This window comes from Cyclopterus lumpus, chromosome 2 (assembly GCF_009769545.1).
Source record: "Cyclopterus lumpus isolate fCycLum1 chromosome 2, fCycLum1.pri, whole genome shotgun sequence".
Lineage (NCBI taxonomy): Eukaryota > Metazoa > Chordata > Actinopteri > Perciformes > Cyclopteridae > Cyclopterus > Cyclopterus lumpus.
The window spans coordinates 1444722-1466114 of NC_046967.1; the positions used below are offsets into that span (position 1 = coordinate 1444722).

Sequence of the window (21393 nt, forward strand, 5' to 3'; positions counted from 1 at the left end):
ATTCCTTCTACTCCTTCTATTCTTTCTATTCCTTCTATTCCTTCTATTCCTTCTATTCTTTCTATTCTTTCTATTCTTTCTATTCCTTCTACTCCTTCTATTCCTTCTATTCCTTCTATTCTTTCTATTCCTTCTATTCCTTCTATTCTTTCTATTCCTTCTATTCCTTCTATTCCTTCTATTCTTTCTATTCCTTATATTCCTTCTACTCCTTCTATTCTTTCTATTCCTTCTACTCCTTCTACTCCTTCTATTCCTTCTATTCCTTCTATTCTTTCTATTCCTTCTATTCCTTCTATTCCTTCTATTCCTTCTATTCTTTCTATTCCTTCTATTCCTTCTACTCCTTCTATTCTTTCTATTCCTTCTACTCCTTCTATTCTTTCTATTCCTTCTACTCCTTCTATTCTTTCTATTCCTTCTACTCCTTCTATTCCTTCTATTCTTTCTATTCCTTCTACTCCTTCTATTCCTTCTATTCTTTCTATTCCTTCTATTCCTTCTATTCCTTCTACTCCTTCTATTCTTTCTATTCCTTCTACTCCTTCTATTCTTTCTACTCCTTCTATTCCTTCTACTCCTTCTATTCTTTCTATTCCTTCTACTCCTTCTATTCTTTCTATTCCTTCTATTCCTTCTATTCCTTCTATTCTTTCTATTCCTTCTATTCATTCTATTCCTTCTATTCTTTCTATTCCTTCAGTACTACACAGAACTACACAGTACTACACATAATGTTTAACCTGAAAAGGGTATTTTATAACATCATTTTCTTGACAGATATCTTCTTTATGGTCTGCATCCTGAGACCTCCTCCTGGATGAGACCTCCTCCTGGACGAGGTCTGCATCCTGAGACCTCCTCCAGGACGAGGTCTGCATCCTGAGACCTCCTCCTGGATGAGACCTCCTCCAGGACGAGGTCTGCATCCTGAGACCGCCATCCTTCACTGAATCCCCTCAGCACGTCGTTGCTGCCATCTAGTGGCCGTTATTTTAAAGACACGGCACTGATGACGCATGTTTATTTGCATTATTTCATGAATGTTTACCTTTTCATTTATAACGTACTTCTCTTTCCTCTCACGTCACGTGACCAACCCTTGAACCTTCATAAAATGTGTTTAGATCAAATTGAATCAACATCTTTTATTGTTAAGATGTTTCAAACAGCCATGATCATCAACATGATCAACATGATCAACATGATCAGCTGTGTAATAATAAGTCAATTATCAGGAGGAGGAGGAGGAAAAGGAGGAGGAGGAGAGAGGAGGAGGAAGAGGAGGAGGAGGAGGAGGGGAGAGGATGAGGAGGATGAGGAGGAGAGAGGAGGAGGAGGAGGAAGAGGAGGAGGAGGAGGAGGAAGAGGAGGAGGAGGAAGAGGGGAGATGAGGAGGAGGAAGAGGAGGAGGAAAAGGAGGAGGAGGAGGAAGCGGAGGAGGGGAGAGAAGGAGGAAGAGGAGGAGGAAGAGGAGGAGGAGGAGGAGGAAGAGGAGGAGCAAAAGGAGGAGCAAAAGGAGGAGGAGGAGGATATTGAACCTCCTCCCCTCTTCAGCCTCATCATGTTAGGTTTTACACTCGGTGCTCAGGTCGCCCCAAAAGAATTAACAAACTAAATACAAATTAACAAATGAAATACAAATACAACACGACTATAAAGAAGATATCTGTCAAGAAAATGATGTTATAAAATACCCTTTTCAGGTTAAACATTATGTGTAGCTCTGTGTAGTACTCTGTAGTACTGTGTAGTTCTGTGGAGCTCTGTGCAGTACTCTGTAGTACTGTGTAGTTCTGTGGAGCTCTGTGTAGTACTCTGTAGTACTGTGTAGTTCTGTGGAGCTCTGTGCAGTACTCTGTAGTACTGTGTAGTTCTGTGGAGCTCTGTGCAGTACTCTGTAGTACTGTGTAGTTCTGTGGAGCTCTGTGCAGTACTGTGTAGTACATGTAATACTGTGTTTAGTCCCTGGTATGTAGAGCAGTCGGCATGGTTATTATAAGAAAGATTATTCTTTAAGATGCTCATATTTATGATCAGGATTCAATGTTCTGTAGGTTTCCGTTTTAAACCATGATTGATTGATTGATTGATTGATTGATTGATGATTGATTGATTGTATAAACTCCATAACATGAGTGTAATAAAGGTAAATCAAGTATTTATTTTGTATATTTACAACTGTACATTTCAAGTTATTACCTTTATACAATATTAACTTATTGTCCACTTATCGATCTGGTTCGGTTCGTGACGCAGTCTTGAGAGGGAGTGGTCCATCTTGACAATAGACGATCTTTGACGCGCGTCTCCGACGTGAGAGCGTGAGGCCGAACAGGTGCATTGTGGGAAGCCGTCTCTGACGCTGTCTGTTGATTTCTGGACGCCCGACGTCGCTTTTCTCTGCACGCTGCAGGTGGAATGAGAAGCGGAGCCGACATTACAGACCGTCGACTCAAGAGAGCCACTTCCGGCTGCGGCGGTCCGGACGGAACCATGGAGGACGGAGAAGGTAAGGCCCGGAGCTGCGTCGCTCTGCAGAGTTGCGTTGCCTGGTCGGTCATGTTGCGTTGCTTGGTCGTTCATCAGTCATGTCGCGTTGCCTCATCGTTGCGTTGCCTGATCGGTCATGTTGCGTTGCTTGGTCGGTCATTAGTCATGTTGCGTTGCCTGGTCGGTCATTAGTCATGTTGCGTTGCCTGATCGGTCATGTTACGTTGCCTGATCGGTCATGTTGCGTTGCCTGATCGGTCATGTTGCGTTGCTGCATTGCCTGATCGCTCATGTTGCGTTGCCTGATCTATCATGTTACGTTGCCTGATCGGTCATGTTGCGTTGCTGCATTGCCTGATCGGTCATGTTGCGTTGCCTGATCTATCATGTTACTTTGCCTGATCGGTCATGTTGCGTTGCCTGATCGGTCATGTTGCGTTGCCTGATCTATCATGTTACGTTGCCTGATCGGTCATGTTGCGTTGCCTGGTCGGTCATGTTGCGTTGCCTGATCGGTTATGTTGCGTTGCTGCATTGCCTGATCGGTCATGTTGCGTTGCCTGATCTATCATGTTACGTTGCCTGATCGGTCATGTTGCATTGCCTGATCGGTCATGTTGCATTGCCTGATCATTCTGCTCCATCTTAGAAAACAATAACAATGGTGGTGGAGGTTCTGATGGAGGTGTCATATCCAGCATGTTCTCCTTCTGAGGGGGGAGGAGGGGGTTCTGATGAGCCAACAATAAGACTCTTGGTCTCCTCCACCGCATCATTTATTCTGATATTCAAAGTTTGACCTTCTGATCCCTGTGCCAGGTGCCAGCTGTGCCACGCCCACCACACCCAACGAGGAGATGAACGGCGCCGGGAACTTGATGGACTTCCTGGACGAGCCTTTTCCTGACGTGGGCACGTACGAAGACTTCCACACCATCGACTGGCTGAGGGAGAAATCCAGAGACACGGACCGCCACCGCAAGGTTTGACCAGGTTTCCCCCATAAACTGTTCACGCGGTGTGATGTAGCGCTGTCGGTCCCTCAGTAAGCTCCTCCCGCACTAAGCTCCTCCCTCAGTAAGCTCCTCCCTCTGCACCAGATCACCAGCAAGAGCAAAGAGTCCATGTGGGAGCTGATCAAGAGCCTGCTGGACGCCTGGTCCGGATGGGTGGTGATGCTGCTCATCGGGCTACTCTCAGGTCAGTCAGGAGGCACTACGGCAACTGAAAGAAAAGCTCCTCCCACATCTCCAGTTCAGAGAGCACATGGATGTGTCGGTGCTCTCAGGGGGATGAACAGGTGTTCCGTCTTCTGCAGGTACGCTGGCCGGAGTGATCGACCTGGCGGTGGACTGGATGACCGACCTGAAGGAGGGCGTGTGCCTGTCGGCCTTCTGGTACAGCCACGAGCAGTGCTGCTGGACCTCCAACGAGACCACCTTCGACGACCGGGACAAGTGTCCTCAGTGGCAGACGTGGGCCGAGCTGATGACTGGCCACGCCGAGGTCCGACCCGGGGAATCGCACGCAAGCTCGTTTATTTTCATGAACGGAGAAGGAACACATTGTGCTGTGTTTTGATTGTCTTTCAGGGAGGCGGAGCCTACGTGTTGAACTACTTCCTGTACGTTCTGTGGGCGCTGCTGTTCTCCTTCCTGGCGGTGTCGCTGGTGCGAGTGTTCGCTCCGTACGCCTGCGGGTCGGGAATCCCAGAGGTGAGCGCCGCCCCGACCAGGCAGCCGCGCCGGACTCCAACAGATCCCAATACTGGTTTCTTTTGTACAGATCAAGACGATCCTCAGCGGCTTCATCATCCGGGGCTACTTGGGGAAGTGGACCCTGCTCATCAAGACGGTCACCCTGGTTCTGGCGGTGTCTTCGGGCCTCAGCCTGGGGAAGGAGGGCCCTCTGGTCCACGTGGCCTGCTGCTGCGGGAACCTCTTCTGCAGCCTCTTCTCCAAGTACAGCAAGAACGAGGGCAAGAGGCGAGAGGTGGGGGAACCGAGCGGATAAAACCAGGAAGCAGAAGCTCAGGTTTCTGTGTCTGACCTTGACCTCTGACCTTGCAGGTGTTGTCGGCTGCAGCAGCAGCCGGTGTGTCGGTGGCCTTTGGGGCGCCCATCGGAGGAGTTCTGTTCAGCCTGGAAGAGGTCGGTTCATGTTGTCTCTAAGGGACCAGGTCCAATCCTCATCCGGGTCCTCAGCGGTGCAGGTACCCTTTCTAACGCCCCCGCCCGTCCCTCGTCTGTGCTGCAGGTCAGCTACTACTTCCCTCTGAAGACTCTATGGCGTTCCTTCTTCGCGGCCCTGGTCGCCGCCTTCACGCTGCGCGCCATCAACCCGTTCGGCAACAGCCGGCTGGTGCTGTTCTACGTGGAGTACCACACGCCGTGGTACATGGCGGAGCTGGTGCCCTTCATCCTGCTGGGCGTGTTCGGCGGCCTCTGGGGGACCCTCTTCATCCGGGCCAACATCGCCTGGTGCCGGCGCAGGAAGACCACGCAACTGGGGAAGTACCCGGTCCTGGAGGTCATCGCCGTGACGGCCATCACCGCCGTGCTGGCGTTCCCCAACCCGTACACGCGGCGCAGCACCAGCGAGCTCATCTCGGAGCTCTTCAACGACTGCGGCGCGCTGGAGTCGTCGCAGCTGTGCGACTACGTCAATAACCCCAACATGAGCCGGCCCGTGGACGACATCCCGGACCGGCCGGCGGGGCCCGGCGTCTACAACGCGCTGTGGCAGCTCGCCCTCGCTCTCGTCTTCAAGATCGTCATCACCATTTTCACCTTCGGCATGAAGGTAAACCGGACCGCTCCTCAGAGGTAAACCGGACCGCCCCTCTCGCTCGCCATCTGACGCCCGCGACTCCGTTTTCCTCTCTAGATCCCGTCGGGGCTCTTCATCCCCAGCATGGCGGTCGGCGCCATCGCGGGGCGCATCGTGGGCATCGCCGTGGAGCAGATGGCGTACCACCACCACGACTGGATCATCTTCAAGAACTGGTGCCGGCCCGGAGCGGACTGCGTCACGCCGGGGCTCTACGCCATGGTGGGCGCCGCCGCCTGTCTGGGTGAGCAGACGGCGCTCCGAACCGATGACTATCTGTTAATTGTGTGTTTTAATTAATTTATTGTTCGGCCCGTCAGGCGGCGTGACCCGGATGACCGTCTCCCTGGTGGTCATCATGTTCGAGCTCACCGGCGGCCTGGAGTACATTGTGCCGCTGATGGCCGCCGCCGTCACCAGCAAGTGGGTGGCGGACGCCTTCGGGAAGGAGGGCATCTACGAGTCGCACATCCAGCTGAACGGCTACCCGTACCTGGACGTGCGGGACGAGTTCACCCACCGCACGCTGGCCACTGACGTGATGCGGCCGCGCAGGAACGACCCCCCGCTGGCCGTGCTCACGCAGGACTCCACCACGGTGGAGGACGCCGAGGCGCTCATCAAGGACACCGACTACAGCGGCTTCCCGGTGGTCGTGTCCAGAGAGTCGGAGCGGCTCATCGGTTTCGTCCAGCGCCGCGATCTCACCCTCGCCATCAGTAAGTCCGTTCCTTCTCAGAGTTCGCTTTCAACCCTGACGGTGTGTTAACGGTCTCCCCCCACCCCCCACCTACTAGAAACCGCCCGCCAGAAGCAGGACGGCGTGGTGAGCAGCTCGATGGTCTACTTCACCGAGGACGCTCAGCAGCTGCCGGCCAGTGACCCGCAGCCGCTGAAGCTGCGCCGCATCCTGAACCTCAGCCCCTTCACCGTCACCGACCACACGCCCATGGAGACGGTGGTGGACATCTTCCGCAAGCTGGGCCTCCGCCAGTGTCTGGTCACCAGGAGCGGGTAAGACCAGGACTCATCTACTCATAACCTGTTGATAATCTGAAATATGAGTTTATTTTCTTGACCTCTGACCTCTTCTGCTCAGGCGTCTCCTGGGCATCATCACCAAGAAGGACGTCCTGCGACACATGGCTCAGATGATGAACCAGGACCCGGAGTCCATCATGTTCAACTAGACCCGGTCTCGACCCCGAGGAGTTTGTTCTGCTGCCATATTTATTCCACGTGTTCCAACTTGTTTCTGCTTTCTTCGACCTGAAGAACCAAAACGTTTGTCTCTTCGGAGTCTCGTGTTCATTCCACAAGTCAAACGGTTTCAAAGGGGACCGGCTCACGGCCCGCGGGTTCACTTTGGACCCGAATGAAGCTTTAAAGCACCAACGAGTCCCACAGCAACAACCACTGCACTGGTTTTATCAGCGGACTCTGGAGAGCCCAACATAATCTACATAGTACTGATATTTATTCTTTGAGGAGTCTCAAATACGTCTACTGTAGTGAAACACTGACCCTGGATCAGAACCTCACAGAACCACACTTCTAAACACCTCAACTGATTCCTTAATTTAGGAAACAATGAAGGAAGAATAATAAATGGGTAACGAGAGTAGTAAATGTAATATTTCCACAAAAGAAACAATCCTAGTTGTTGCTCCTCGACTTTACGCCGTGTTCTTCTTTCCTGCTGTTTATTCATAACTGGAAACTAAGATTTAAAACACTCCATGTCGTGTTTAAATGCCAAGAGAATGTACTAGAACATAACTGTTTAATTTAAAAACACTAACTTTATTCCTGTTTATTTACTTTTAACCATTCATATTTATCAGATGGATTGCTCTAAAAGGAAACTCCACATTTGCACTTTTTTTGTCTTATTTTTTAATTTGTAAATGAAGTGATTGAAAAATAAACAATGTTGAAAAAAAAAATACTTCTTTTTGTGGCGGTGTTTTTCATCGTGAAGCTTTTTTTTTGAGTTTGACCATTAAAAAAACATCAGTTACATAAACCTAGGAAAGAAAAACAGGAAATATTAACTTCTCCATTAAAAATATTCATCTGTAAAAACACACTGAAAAAAGGTGAAATAATACACATTTGTCTATATAATGACTTTTAGGCCATTTAAAAGATAAATGACTATCAGCCAAACTACCCAAGAAAATAAATTAAATGTTTGTTTTTAAAAGCTTAAAATATTCATAAAAACTGCTATTTATAAAACATCGAAGTCCTTTTGCAGATGTCAGACCCTCTGACAGACAGCTGGAGAAGTCAGCTGAAAGCTTTCTGGACTAGAGGACTGCTCCTCCTGCGGAGCTCCTCCCCTGCTCCTCCTGCTCCCCCTGCTTCTCCTCCTCCTGCTGCTGCTTGCCGGCTCTCTCCAGGTCGGAGTAGAAGTCCAGAGCTCGTCTCACCGGCTCCAGAATGTGTTCCTGTGCAACGAGAAGTCCAGTTCTGAGGTCACGTGACCAGGACATGTGACCCGCTGGCCAGTTCACTGACTCCCTTGCTTACTTGTTGACTTGCTTACTTGCTCCTTTACTTACTTGTTTTCTTACTGGCTCTCTTGTTGCTTACTTACCTGCCCCTTACTTGATTGCTTGCTCCCTTTGTTACTTACTTGCTCCCTTGCTGCTTATTTGCTTGTTGACTTGTTCGCTTGCTCGCTTGTTCATTTACTTGCTGACTTACTCACTTTGTTGCTTACTTACTTGCTTCCTTACTTGTTGCTTATTTGCTTACTTGTTTGCTTACTTACTTGTTGACTTGCTCACTTTGTGGCTTACTTGTTACCTTACTTGTTTGCTTATTTGCTCTCTTGCTTTATTACTGCCTTGTTGACTTGCTCTCACTTACTCCATTTCTTACTTGTTGATTTACTTGCTTGCTCCCTTGTTGACTTGCTGGCTCCCTTGCTTACTTGTTTTCTTACTCGTTCTCTTACTTACTTGCTCCCTCACTTGCTGACCTCCCTGTATTATGAAGCCGTGATGTACTCATTTATTAGAAAGCGATCATTAAGCAGACTCAATCGGCTCCTACCTCCAGACAGGGGAACCACATTTATTGATCAATAAGCAGACTCATTCGGCTCCTACCTCCAGACAAGGGAACAGCTTGGTGATCAATAGGCGATCAATAGGTGATCAATAGGCGATCAATAGGTGATCAATAGGCGATCGATCGGCTCCTACCTCCAGACAGGGGAACAGCTTGGTGATCAATAGGCGATCAATAGGCGATCGATCGGCTCCTACCTCCAGACAGGGGAACAGCTTGGTGATCAATAGGCGATCAATAGGCGATCGATCGGCTCCTACCTCCAGACAGGGGAACAGCTTGGTGATCAATAGGCGATCAATAGGCGATCGATCGGCTCCTACCTCCAGACAGGGGAACAGCTTGGTGATCAATAGGTGATCAATAGGCGATCAATAGGCTCATACCTCCAGACAGGGGAACAGCTTGGTGATCAATAGGCGATCGATCGGCTCCTACCTCCAGACAGGAGAACAGCTTGGTGATCAATAGGCGATCGATCGGCTCCTACCTCCAGACAGGAGAACAGCTTGGTGATCAATAGGCGATCGATCGGCTCCTACCTCCAGACAGGAGAACAGCTTGGTGATCAATAGGCGATCAATAGGCGATCAATAGGCGATCGATCGGCTCCTACCTCCAGACAGGAGAACAGCTTGGCGATCAATAGGCGATCGATAGGCGATCAATAGGCGATCGATCGGCTCCTACCTCCAGACAGGAGAACAGCTTGGTGATCAATAGGCGATCAATAGGCGATCGATAGGCGATCAATAGGCGATCGATCGGCTCCTACCTCCAGACAGGAGAACAGCTTGGTGATCAATAGGCGATCAATAGGCGATCAATAGGCGATCGATCGGCTCCTACCTCCAGACAGGGGAACAGCTTGGTGATCAATAGGCGATCAATAGGCGATCGATCGGCTCCTACCTCCAGACAGGGGAACAGCTTGGTCATCAATAGGCGATCAATAGGCGATCGATCGGCTCCTACCTCCAGACAGGGGAACAGCTTGGCGATCAATAGGCGATCAATAGGCGATCGATCGGCTCCTACCTCCAGACAGGGGAACAGCTTGGTGATCAATAGGCGATCAATAGACGATCGATCGGCTCCTACCTCCAGACAGGGGAACAGCTTGGTCATCAATAGGCGATCAATAGGCGATCAATAGGCGATCGATCGGCTCCTACCTCCAGACAGGGGAACAGCTTGGTGATCAATAGGCGATCGATCGGCTCCTACCTCCAGACAGGGGAACAGCTTGGTGATCAATAGGCGATCAATAGGCGATCGATCGGCTCCTACCTCCAGACAGGGGAATAGCTTGGTCATCAATAGGCGATCAATAGGCGATCGATCGGCTCCTACCTCCAGACAGGGGAACAGCTTGGTGATCAATAGGCGATCAATAGGCGATCGATCGGCTCCTACCTCCAGACAGGGGAACAGCTTGGTGATCAATAGGTGATCAATAGGCGATCGATCGGCTCCTACCTCCAGACAGGGGATCAGCTTGGTGATCAATAGGTGATCAATAGGCGATCGATCGGCTCCTACCTCCAGACAGGGGAACAGCTTGGTGATCAATAGGCGATCGATCGGCTCCTACCTCCAGACAGGAGAACAGCTTGGTGATCAATAGGCGATCAATAGGTGATCAATAGGCGATCAATAGGCGATCGATCGGCTCCTACCTCCAGACAGGAGAACAGCTTGGTGATCAATAGGCGATCAATAGGCGATCGATCGGCTCCTACCTCCAGACAGGAGAACAGCTTGGTGATCAATAGGCGATCAATAGGTGATCAATAGGCGATCGATCGGCTCCTACCTCCAGACAGGGGAACAGCTTGGTGATCAATAGGCGATCAATAGGCGATCAATAGGCGATCGATCGGCTCCTACCTCCAGACAGGGGAACAGCTTGGTGATCAATAGGCGATCAATAGGCGATCAATAGGCGATCGATCGGCTCCTACCTCCAGACAGGGGAACAGCTTGGTGATCAATAGGCGATCAATAGGTGATCAATAGGCGATCAATAGGCGATCAATAGGCGATCGATCGGCTCCTACCTCCAGACAGGGGAACAGCTTGGTGATCACTAGGCGATCAATAGGTGATCAATAGGCGATCAATAGGCGATCAATAGGCGATCGATCGGCTCCTACCTCCAGACAGGGGAACAGCTTGGTGATCAATAGGCGATCAATAGGTGATCAATAGGCGATCAATAGGCGATCGATCGGCTCCTACCTCCAGACAGGGGAACAGCTTGGTGATCAATAGGCGATCAATAGGCGATCGATCGGCTCCTACCTCCAGACAGGGGAACAGCTTGGTGATCAATAGGCGATCAATAGGCGATCAATAGGCGATCGATCGGCTCCTACCTCCAGACAGGGGAACAGCTTGGTGATCAATAGGCGATCAATAGGCGATCGATCGGCTCCTACCTCCAGACAGGGGAACAGCTTGGTGATCAATAGGCGATCAATAGGCGATCAATAGGCGATCGATCGGCTCCTACCTCCAGACAGGGGAACAGCTTGGTGATCAATAGGCGATCAATAGGCGATCGATCGGCTCCTACCTCCAGACAGGGGAACAGCTTGGTGATCAATAGGCGATCAATAGGCGATCGATCGGCTCCTACCTCCAGACAGGGGAACAGCTTGGTGATCAATAGGCGATCAATAGGCGATCGATCGGCTCCTACCTCCAGACAGGGGAACAGCTTGGTGATCAATAGGCGATCAATAGGCGATCGATCGGCTCCTACCTCCAGACAGGGGAACAGCTTGGTGATCAATAGGCGATCAATAGGCGATCAATAGGCGATCGATCGGCTCCTACCTCCAGACAGGGGAACAGCTTGGTGATCAATAGGCGATCAATAGGCGATCGATCGGCTCCTACCTCCAGACAGGGGAACAGCTTGGTGATCAATAGGCGATCAATAGGCGATCGATCGGCTCCTACCTCCAGACAGGGGAACAGCTTGGTGATCAATAGGCGATCAATAGGCGATCGATCGGCTCCTACCTCCAGACAGGGGAACAGCTTGGTGATCAATAGGCGATCAATAGGCGATCGATCGGCTCCTACCTCCAGACAGGGGAACAGCTTGGTGATCAATAGGCGATCGATCGGCTCCTACCTCCAGACAGGGGAACAGCTTGGTGATCAATAGGCGATCAATAGGCGATCGATCGGCTCCTACCTCCAGACAGGGGAACAGCTTGGTGATCAATAGGCGATCAATAGGCGATCAATCGGCTCCTACCTCCAGACAGGGGAACAGCTTGGTGATCAATAGGCGATCAATAGGCGATCGATCGGCTCCTACCTCCAGACAGGGGAACAGCTTGGTGATCAATAGGCGATCAATAGGCGATCGATCGGCTCCTACCTCCAGACAGGGGAACAGCTTGGTGATCAATAGGTGATCAATAGGCGATCAATAGGCGATCGATCGGCTCCTACCTCCAGACAGGGGAACAGCTTGGTGATCTCCGTGAAGAGCGGCAGGAGGACGAACCGGATGAAGCCGGTCTGAGAGGACGGTTTGGACACTTTGTCTCGGTCCATGAAAGGAGCCACGGGGAGCCCCTTGAGCTTCTCTGTGTCGCTCTGCACGACGACAACAACAACAACAACAACAACAACAACAACGACAACAACGACAGGTTTCATTCTGCTGTCGGCTGGTTTCTGTTGCACAGTGATCGTTCTCATGGTTTGATTGACAACAAAGCGCCGTGTTCGACCCTCTGATCACATGTCACTTCCTGTGTATTGATCGTGGAGGCGGGGCCCACCTGGTTGAAGAACTCCTGCAGCAGGCAGTCCAGCCACGGCTCGGCCACGGCCATCGGCCGCGCCTCGTTGGAGATGTCGCTCACCTTCACCATGATCTTCATCAGCTGGAAGCACACGCACAATGACTACACACAACTCTACTCACAATGACTACACACGACTACACACACAATGACTACGCACAAGGACTACACACGACTCTACACACACAATGACTACGCACAATGACTACACACACAATGACTACACACGACTACACACACAATAACTACGCACAATGAATACACACGACTCTACACACACAATGACTACGCACAATGACTACACACACACACAATAACTACGCACAATGAATACACACGACTCTACACACACAATGAATACACACGACTCTACACACACAATGACTACGCACAATGAATACACACGACTCTACACACACAATGAATACACACGACTCTACACACACAATGAATACACACGACTCTACACACACAATGACTACGCACAATGAATACACACGACTCTACACACACAATGAATACACACGACTCTACACACACAATGAATACACACGACTCTACACACACAATGACTACGCACAATGAATACACACAACTCTACACACACAATGAATACACACGACTCTACACACACAATGACTATGCACAATGAATACACACACAATAACTACGCACAATGAATAAACACAACTCTACACACACTGACAACACACAATGACTACGCACAATGACTACACACAATGACTACACACAATGACTACGCACAATGACTACACACAATGACTACACACAATGACTACGCACAATGAATACACACAATTCTACACACACAATGACTACACACACAATGACTACACACAACTCTACACACACAATGACTACACACAATGACTACACACAATGACTACACACACAATGACTACGCACATGATGACTACACACGACTCTACACGCACAATGACTACACACATTATGTCTACACACACGACTACACACACGACTCTACACACACGACTCTACACACTTTCTTTATCACTTCCTCTACACACACTTCCTCTATACCACTTCCTCTACACACTTTCTTTACCACTTCCTCCTTACCACTTCCTCTTTACCACTTCCTCCTTACCACTTCCTCTTTACCACTTCCTCCTTACCACTTCCTCTTTACCACTTCCTCCTTACCACTTTCTCCACACACACTTCCTCCTTACCACTTCCTCTACACACTTTCTTTACCACTTCCTCCTTACCACTTCCTCCTTACCACTTCCTCCTTACCACTTCCTCCACACACACTTCCTCCTTACCACTTCCTCTACACACTTTCTTTACCACTTCCTCCTTACCACTTCCTCTTTACCACTTCCTCCTTACCACTTTCTCCACACACACTTCCTCCTTACCACTTCCTCTACACACTTTCTTTACCACTTCCTCCTTACCACTTCCTCCTTACCACTTCCTCCTTACCACTTCCTCTACACACACTTTCTCCACACACACTTTCTCCACACACACTTCCTCCTTACCACTTCCTCTTTACCACTTCCTCCTTACCACTTCCTCTACACACACTTCCTCCACACACACTTCCTCCTTACCACTTCCTTGTGCTCCTTGTTGGTGAAGTTGAAGACCGGCTGGATGCTCTTGAATTTGTGGAGGATCTCGTTGTGTCTCGCCATGTCGGTGGCCAGAATGCATCTGAAAGAGTGTGTTTAGGGGTGAGTGAGCAAGGAGGGAGGGAGCGAGGAGGGAGGGAGCGAGGCGAAGAAGGAGTGAGCGAGGCGAGGAGGGAGTGAGCGAGGCGAGGAGGGAGCAAGGCGAAGAAGGAGTGAGCGATGAGGGAGTGAGCGATGAGGGAGTGAGCGAGGCGAGGAGGGAGCAAGGCGAAGAAGGAGTGAGCGATGAGGGAGTGAGCGAGGCAAGGAGGGAGTGAGCGAGGCGAGGAGGGAGTGAGCGAGGCGAGGAGGGAGCAAGGCGAAGAAGTAGTGAGCGATGAGTGAGTGAGCGATGAGGGAGTGAGCGAGGCGTGGAGGGAGCAAGGCGAAGAAGTAGTGAGCGAGGAGGGAGTGAGCGAGGAGGTCTCACCGGATCATTCCTCCCCGGATGTGTTTATACTGGTCGCTGCTCAGGTTCTTCAGGATGTTGCACTCTGGCTGCAGAGAGAAAGTCACTTTTCACCTTCTGTTATTTTTATCAGTCAAATATGAACGGCCATTTCATTAAATTGACCATCAAGAGAATAACAACAACAACAACAACGATTTAGTTGTGAGGCTTCATGGTCTGAACATAAAGATAAAGTATTCTTCCAATAAAACAGTGACTAAAAACTAGAATATCTGAACTCTAAGAGCCCCCCATTCAAAGGAAACTACTGGCACGCGGTCCTGTTGGGGTCCCACAGGGATCCAGTCTGGGTCCCCATTCAAAGGAAACTACTGGCACGCGGTCCTGTTGGGGTCCCACAGGGATCCAGTCTGGGTCTCCTTTCAAAGGAAACTACTGGCACGCGGTCCTGTTGGGGTCCCACAGGGATCCAGTCTGGGTCTCCTTTCAAAGGAAACTACTGGTCCCACAGGGATCCAGTCTTGGTCCCCTTTTATTCCTCATAAACATGAATGGATCTTATTGATGTTTCTGCTACTTTTTGCTTCCATTTAATTTGTTGATATTTACTACAAAAAACAAAAGTTATAGTGAATCTATTTCTGGCCTTTTCATAAGTAATAACGGTATCGACGGCGTTGATGGATAATGTCTCTGAACTCGTGACCTCACATTCCGCGTATGAGATGACATCTGAATATTGGTAATAACGGTATCGACGGCGTTGCTTCGGTACCTCGGACATGATGCCGAAGGCCACGGCACAGTGGTGGTTCTCCAGCGGGGAAATGTCGTTGTAGCGAAGAGCTAAGTCGGTCTGAGCGTTGATCTGTGTGAAATATAAACAACAACAACAACGTAACAGGTGAGCGGTGAAGAGACGGGGCGGTGACAAAGCGGGTGGAATGTGAGGTCACCTGGAAGACGTTGTTGTAGCCCGGGTGGTCGAGGTCGTGGCACAGAGCCGAGGTCAACATGACCAGCAGGTCGATTCTGGAGACTTTACTCTTCAGGTCCGTCAGCCAGATGAGGCCGTACATCTGCAGCACGAGACACCAGTAACACCAGTAACACCAGTAGCACCAGTGACACCAGTAACACCAGTGACACCAGTAGCACCAGTAACACCAGTGACACCAGTAGCACCAGTGACACCAGTAACACCAGTAGCACCGGTGACACCAGTGACACCAGTAGCACCAGTGACACCAGTAACACCAGTAACACCAGTAACACCAGTAGTACCAGTGACACCAGTAACACCAGTAGCACCAGTAACACCGGTGACACCGGTGACACCAGTAGCACCAGTGACACCAGTAACACCAGTAGCACCAGTAGCACCAGTGACACCAGTGACACCAGTAACACCAGTAACACCAGTGACACCAGTGACACCAGTAGCACTGGTGACACCAGTAGGACCAGTGACACCAGTAACACCAGTAGCACCGGTGACACCAGTAGGACCAGTCACACCAGTAGCACCAGTAACACCAGTGACACCAGTAGCACCAGTAACACACGTAACACCAGTAGGACCAGTGACACCAGTAGCACCAGTAACACCAGTAACACCAGTAGCACCAGTAGCACCAGTGACACCAGTAACACCAGTAGCACCAGTAACACCAGTAGCACCAGTGACACCAGTAACACCAGTAACACCAGTAACACCAGTAGCACCAGTGACACCAGTAACACCAGTAACACCAGTGACACCAGTGACACCAGTAGCACTGGTGACACCAGTAGGACCAGTGACACCAGTAACACCAGTAACACCAGTAACACCAGTGACACCAGTAGCACCGGTGACACCAGTAGGACCAGTCACACCAGTAGCACCAGTAACACCAGTGACACCAGTAGCACCGGTGACACCAGTAGGACCAGTCACACCAGTAGCACCAGTAACACCAGTAGCACCAGTAACACACGTAACACCAGTAGGACCAGTGACACCAGTAGCACCAGTAACACCAGTAACACAAGTAGCACCAGTAACACCAGTAACACCAGTAACACCAGTAGCACCAGTAACACACGTAACACCAGTAGGACCAGTGACACCAGTAGCACCAGTAACACCAGTAACACAAGTAGCACCAGTAACATCAGTAGCACCAGTAACACCAGTGACACCAGTAGCACTGGTGACACCAGTAGGACCAGTAACACCAGTAGCACCAGTAACACCAGTAACACCAGTAGTACCAGTGACACCAGTAACACCAGTAGCACCAGTAACACCGGTGACACCGGTGACACCAGTAGCACCAGTGACACCAGTAACACCAGTAGCACCAGTAACACCAGTAGCACCAGTGACACCAGTAACACAAGTAACACCAGTAGCACCAGTAACACCAGTAGCACCAGTGACACCAGTGACACCAGTAACACCAGTAACACCAGTGACACCAGTAGCACCGGTGACACCAGTAGGACCAGTCACACCAGTAGCACCAGTAACACCAGTGACACCAGTAGCACCAGTGACACAAGTAGCACCAGTAGCACCGGTGACACCAGTAACACCAGTAACACCAGTAACACACGTAACACCAGTAGGACCAGTAGCACCAGTAGCACCAGTGACACCAGTAACACCAGTAGCACCATGAAGGTCAACACGTGCGACCTTCGCACCATCTGAGTGACGCAGAAGCAGTGCCTGAAGTTGTGGAAGGGGATGTTGTTGTAGTGGCAGAAGACCTGGAACAGGAAGTTCTGCAGGACGTCCAGCTGGATGTGGAACGCCGTCAGGAAGTCCAGGTCGGTGAACATCACCTGCAGGAGCACCAGCATCTCCGCCTCCTCCCACTGCCTGTGGGCGTCACACACACACACACCTGTGAGCAGAGTGTGTGTGTGTGTGTGTGTGTGTGTGTGTGTGTGTGTGCGTTGGCACTCACCAGTTGTCAAAAGTGGGCGTTTTCAGATGCTCCCTCACTTCCTCCGTCACCTGCAGCGAGCTAGGGCAACACAGAGAGGACACGCGGGGTCATGGGGTCAGGGGGTCGTGGGGTCAGGGGGTCGGCCTCCTGGAGAGACGCTCACAACCTCACCTCATGTTGAGGAACTTCCTGCGGACCTGCTGGTGCTCCTCCTGCACGCTCAGCAGGGAGCTCCTGGGCTTCGGGGAGGACTGGTGGTCTCCGTCCTCCTTGAAGAGCTCCATCCAGCTCAGGTGCTTCACGCTCTGGAGGAGAGGCAGCGTTATGGTCACTGGAGGACCTTCAGGATGACCTCAGGTCTTCTAAAGCTTTTGGTTTGGGGTTCCTGATGCTGCCCCTTCACATTAAAAGCATTTAGTCTGTGCAGCAGCCACAGGAAATGCACATACGTGGTCAGCTGTGATGCTGCCCCTTCACATTAAAAGTCTCCAGCAGCCACAGGAAATGCACATACGTGGTCAGCTGTGATGCTGCCCCTTCACATTAAAAGTCTCCAGCAGCCACAGGAAATGCACATACGTGTTCAGCTGTGATGCTGCCCCTTCACATTAAAAGTCTCCAGCAGCCACAGGAAATGCACATACGTGGTCAGCTGTGATGCTGCCCCTTCACATTAAAAGTCTCCAGCAGCCACAGGAAATGCACATACGTGGTCAGCTGTGATGCTGCCCCTTCACATTAAAAGTCTCCAGCAGCTAGCCGGTGTGTTACGTGAGCGGTGAGTGACGTGAGCGGTGAGTGACGCACCTCCAGCTTCCTCTTGAAGGACTCCACTTGGCTCTTCAGGTCGCACACGACCTCCGGAGTCTGGCCCACGTCTTCCATGACTCTGCTCTCCAGATGATGCAGCCTGGAGAGCAGGAGACCAGCAGTGAGGCCCTTTTCCTCCCCCAGACGCGTCAACAGAACCACGCGATGCACTCACCTGTGCTCCATGGTGTCCAGCTCATTTGGCATCCCCACACCTGCACGTGGACCATAAAGAATGACATCATCCGCATGAGAACATTTAGAAACGACTGTTCAAGCTGCAGGTTTTGATCCAACGAGATAAATAATGTCTTTAATCCCAATTAACAAAAACCTGTGGCCCTTTCAAAGTAAAAGGTTCAACAAAAGAGTGAGATTCCTATCACATAGTTGTATTTAGAGGCCTGAACTGGTGAGAATATGAAATATAAATATTCTATTTATTGAAGAGATGTTTTAAAAAAAAAAATACAAAGTCACATTATATTGATTTATTTTACTATTTTTCTGCTCTTTCAAAAAATGTTACTCTTGTCCAGAAATATCAGCCCAATATATTTATTTTAATTGAACATTAACTAAAATCACACACATTCAGCTGCATATTGAATCTGGATAATATCAATATAATAATTAAATTCCCAGAGGACGTGACCTTCCAGTAAGATTAGCCTTGAAGAGAAGGAGTGTTTCATCCCAACGCTCACTCTTCAGGTCGGACGCCACCACCTCCAGTCGGTAGTACGAGTCCTCGCCGTTGGCCTCCAGCAGGGGGGAGATGTTCAGCACGCCGCCGTCCACGCTGTACAGCTTCAGGATGTGGTGAGGCCCCGCCTCCGCCGCCGCCCGGAACACATCTGTCACACGGGGGATTAGGGGATGAGGACCTGTCAGAGCCACATGGAGGTCCTTTTCCCCCACCGGGAACCACAGGAACCTCCCAATCTCCTCTTCTGCAGAACACTCATACAACTCTCTTTCCCTCACATTCAATATGAAACAGTCACATCATGATTCTCTCTAGATAAATATATATATATATATATATATATATATATATATATATATATATTTCTCTCTCTCTCACCTTTCACGTCTGCAGCAGAGCAGTCGGCCTCGAACTCGGCCTTCTCCAGTGTCCCGTTGACCATGAAATGGATGATTTTGGTTGTCATCCCAGAGCCAGGTGGGACGCGTCCCGCTCCACCAACGATGAATGAGCCCTTTTGACTGACACACGAGCACCTTGAGCCTGTGAGGGGTCACCTGCAGCTGACAGAGAGCCCGCCCACTCATCCACCCGGCCAGTCTCACATTTCAACAGGCCTCACTGGCAGGACATTTGACTGGATTCAGCACTATGAAAGAGATTAATGTATTTAGGTAAATAGATGAATAAATATATACATAGAAAAATAAATAGATGGATGAGTAGATAAAAGAAAGAAAGAAAGTAAATAGACAAATAATAATAATTAACCTGATTTGTATAGCGATTTAAAAGATACTACACAAAATAATCCATAAATAAATAAATAAATAAAAAGGTATACTTAGCATTGTGCAACGCAAGACTAAAACGGTGTTAATCTACTGATAACACAAGTAAGATATGAGTATAAGTGAGATGTATTAGTGAGATGAAGAGATATTTATTATTCTATTAATACCAAAATAAATTATACTGTTAAATAAAAGAAAACAAAGAGATTTTAGAGTATGGAGAATATAAGACAGACATTAATCTAAAATACTTATTTTTAATGAATAAATATATATATATATATATATATATATATATATATATAAAAATTGCCAGTGAAATTTTTTTAAATATATTTTCTTTCTATAATTATTATTTTTAAAGCTAGAAAAATACAATTGAGGTGTCGTTGCGCGTCCCTGCCGGCAGGTGTCGCCGTTCTGCGGCTGTACTTCGCTGCAGGGCTCTACGGCGTCTGCCGTGGGACATCCCGTGATTTACTATGTGAAACAATGGTCGTACTCGTCTTCTAATCCCATGCACGACCCGCGAGCAGCCGGCGCAGGGCTCGAGACGTCTACGCGGGTTAAAGGACGCAACGCGGAGGGTCGTTCCGTGAAGGGTCGGTAGTTTGAAGCCGGAGGCAGCGTCGCGACTTCGGACTTTCTTCTTTTTCCAGCTCATCCGGTGAGTGCAACCCCTCATCGATCCCCTGATCGATAAGTAATGAATCAACCCGCTATGACCAGGCGAGTGACGCTAAGCTAACACTGGTTTGACTGTATTTAGGGTTAACAAAAACAACCTTAAACGTCTAAATTAACGGGTTTTACGTCGTTACGTCACTTTACGACCCGTTATGTAACTTTACGGCCGCGTAGCAGCGTCTCTGTGTTTAATGCGGAGCTGCGCGCCCAAAAAGATGGATTCACAGCAGATATTGAGCCCCGATAAAGACCGGTGACTCCCAATAAAGACCGGTGACTCCCAATAAAGACCGGTGACTCCCAATAAAGACCGGTGACTCCCATTAAAGACCGGTGACTCCCAATAAAGACCCGTGACTCCCAATCGCGTTGCAGCAGAATGAGGCGCAGCGGGGCCGCAGCGCGAGGCGTCACGGAGCTCGGTTCCGCCTCCTGGACCCCCAGAACCGGAGAGTAAACCTGCAGAAGAATGGGCAGCATGGAGCATCTGCTGGAGCTGGTGCTGCAGAAGGACCTGGGGAAGAGGCTCCAGGTGGGCCAGGAGGTCACGGAGCTCGTCCTGGACGAGGGCAAGACCCCCGACATGGAGCAGGACCAGACCCTGCTGGACAGGATGGTGGACGCAGTGGCCAGCTCCTGGGTGAACTCCAGCAACTTCAAGGTGAGGACACGTGGTGACACGTGACACTGCAGCCTGTTGTTGTTTTGGTGTCCTTGTTTATCAGGCAACAGGTGCCTATTTATTTGGGGAAAGGATATTAAGTGAGACGGGTGAAGCAAACGCAGCACTAACATGCCATATTTATCAATGGACACACACACACACACACCACACACACACACACACCACACACAACACACACACACCACACACACACACACACCACACACACCACACACACACACCACACACAACACACACACACACACACCACACACACACACACACCACACACACCACACACACCACACACACACCACAACACACCACACACAACACACACACACACACACCACACACACCACACACAACACACACACACCACACACACACCACACACCACACACACAACACACACACACACCACACACACCACACACACCACACACCACACACCACACACACCACACACCACACACACCAC

The 21393-nt window shown here is 49.8% G+C and overlaps 3 protein-coding genes across 7 annotated transcripts in view; 2 read left to right on the plus strand and 1 right to left on the minus strand.

Moving 5' to 3' along the window:
* Positions 1 to 2285: 2285 nt before the first annotated feature.
* Positions 2286 to 7258, plus strand: LOC117741766 (H(+)/Cl(-) exchange transporter 4). Its single transcript, XM_034548994.1, has 12 exons — positions 2286 to 2512; positions 3313 to 3476; positions 3594 to 3693; positions 3812 to 3999; positions 4086 to 4208; positions 4279 to 4485; positions 4563 to 4643; positions 4750 to 5295; positions 5380 to 5566; positions 5643 to 6041; positions 6120 to 6336; positions 6422 to 7258. Exons 1-12 carry the CDS (start codon positions 2422 to 2424, stop codon positions 6510 to 6512), a joined length of 2394 nt encoding a protein of 797 aa, XP_034404885.1. The 5' UTR covers positions 2286 to 2421; the 3' UTR covers positions 6513 to 7258.
* Positions 7210 to 19661, minus strand: LOC117741898 (high affinity cGMP-specific 3',5'-cyclic phosphodiesterase 9A-like). Its single transcript, XM_034549162.1, has 14 exons — positions 19146 to 19661; positions 18766 to 18915; positions 18234 to 18273; positions 18056 to 18158; positions 17420 to 17553; positions 17267 to 17326; positions 17001 to 17178; positions 15266 to 15388; positions 15085 to 15177; positions 14328 to 14395; positions 13838 to 13940; positions 12210 to 12314; positions 11875 to 12021; positions 7210 to 7775 (listed from the first exon to the last, which is right to left on the minus strand). The coding sequence occupies exons 1-14, from the start codon at positions 19231 to 19233 to the stop codon at positions 7635 to 7637; spliced, it is 1533 nt and encodes a 510-aa protein (XP_034405053.1). The 5' UTR covers positions 19234 to 19661; the 3' UTR covers positions 7210 to 7634.
* Positions 19662 to 19992: 331 nt separating this feature from the next.
* The window catches only part of LOC117741537 (CLIP-associating protein 1-B-like), a 31073-nt gene continuing 29672 nt past the window's right edge, over positions 19993 to 21393 (plus strand). For all 5 annotated transcript variants that reach the window (XM_034548637.1, XM_034548628.1, XM_034548645.1 and 2 more), the window contains exons 1-2: positions 19993 to 20228; positions 20624 to 20909. In XM_034548637.1, the coding sequence (XP_034404528.1) occupies positions 20718 to 20909 (192 nt within the window). In that variant the 5' untranslated portion in view covers positions 19993 to 20228; positions 20624 to 20717. The remainder of the gene's footprint in view (positions 20229 to 20623; positions 20910 to 21393) is intronic.

Excerpts from the sequence above, each read along its gene's own strand:
- LOC117741766 (XM_034548994.1), top strand. The coding sequence starts at position 2,422 with ATGAGAAGCGGAGCCGACATTACAGACCGTCGACTCAAGAGAGCCACT. Across the intron at positions 3,694-3,811 it reads GCTCATCGGGCTACTCTCAG|GTACGCTGGCCGGAGTGATC; the intron begins GTCAGTCAGGAG and ends CGTCTTCTGCAG. Across the intron at positions 6,337-6,421 it reads TGTCTGGTCACCAGGAGCGG|GCGTCTCCTGGGCATCATCA; the intron begins GTAAGACCAGGA and ends TCTTCTGCTCAG.
- LOC117741898 (XM_034549162.1), bottom strand. The coding sequence starts at position 19,233 with ATGACAACCAAAATCATCCATTTCATGGTCAACGGGACACTGGAGAAG. Across the intron at positions 18,274-18,765 it reads GGTGGCGTCCGACCTGAAGA|GTGTGGGGATGCCAAATGAG; the intron begins GTGAGCGTTGGG and ends GTCCACGTGCAG. Across the intron at positions 17,554-18,055 it reads CCTTCAAGAGGAAGCTGGAG|AGCGTGAAGCACCTGAGCTG; the intron begins GTGCGTCACTCA and ends CCTCTCCTCCAG.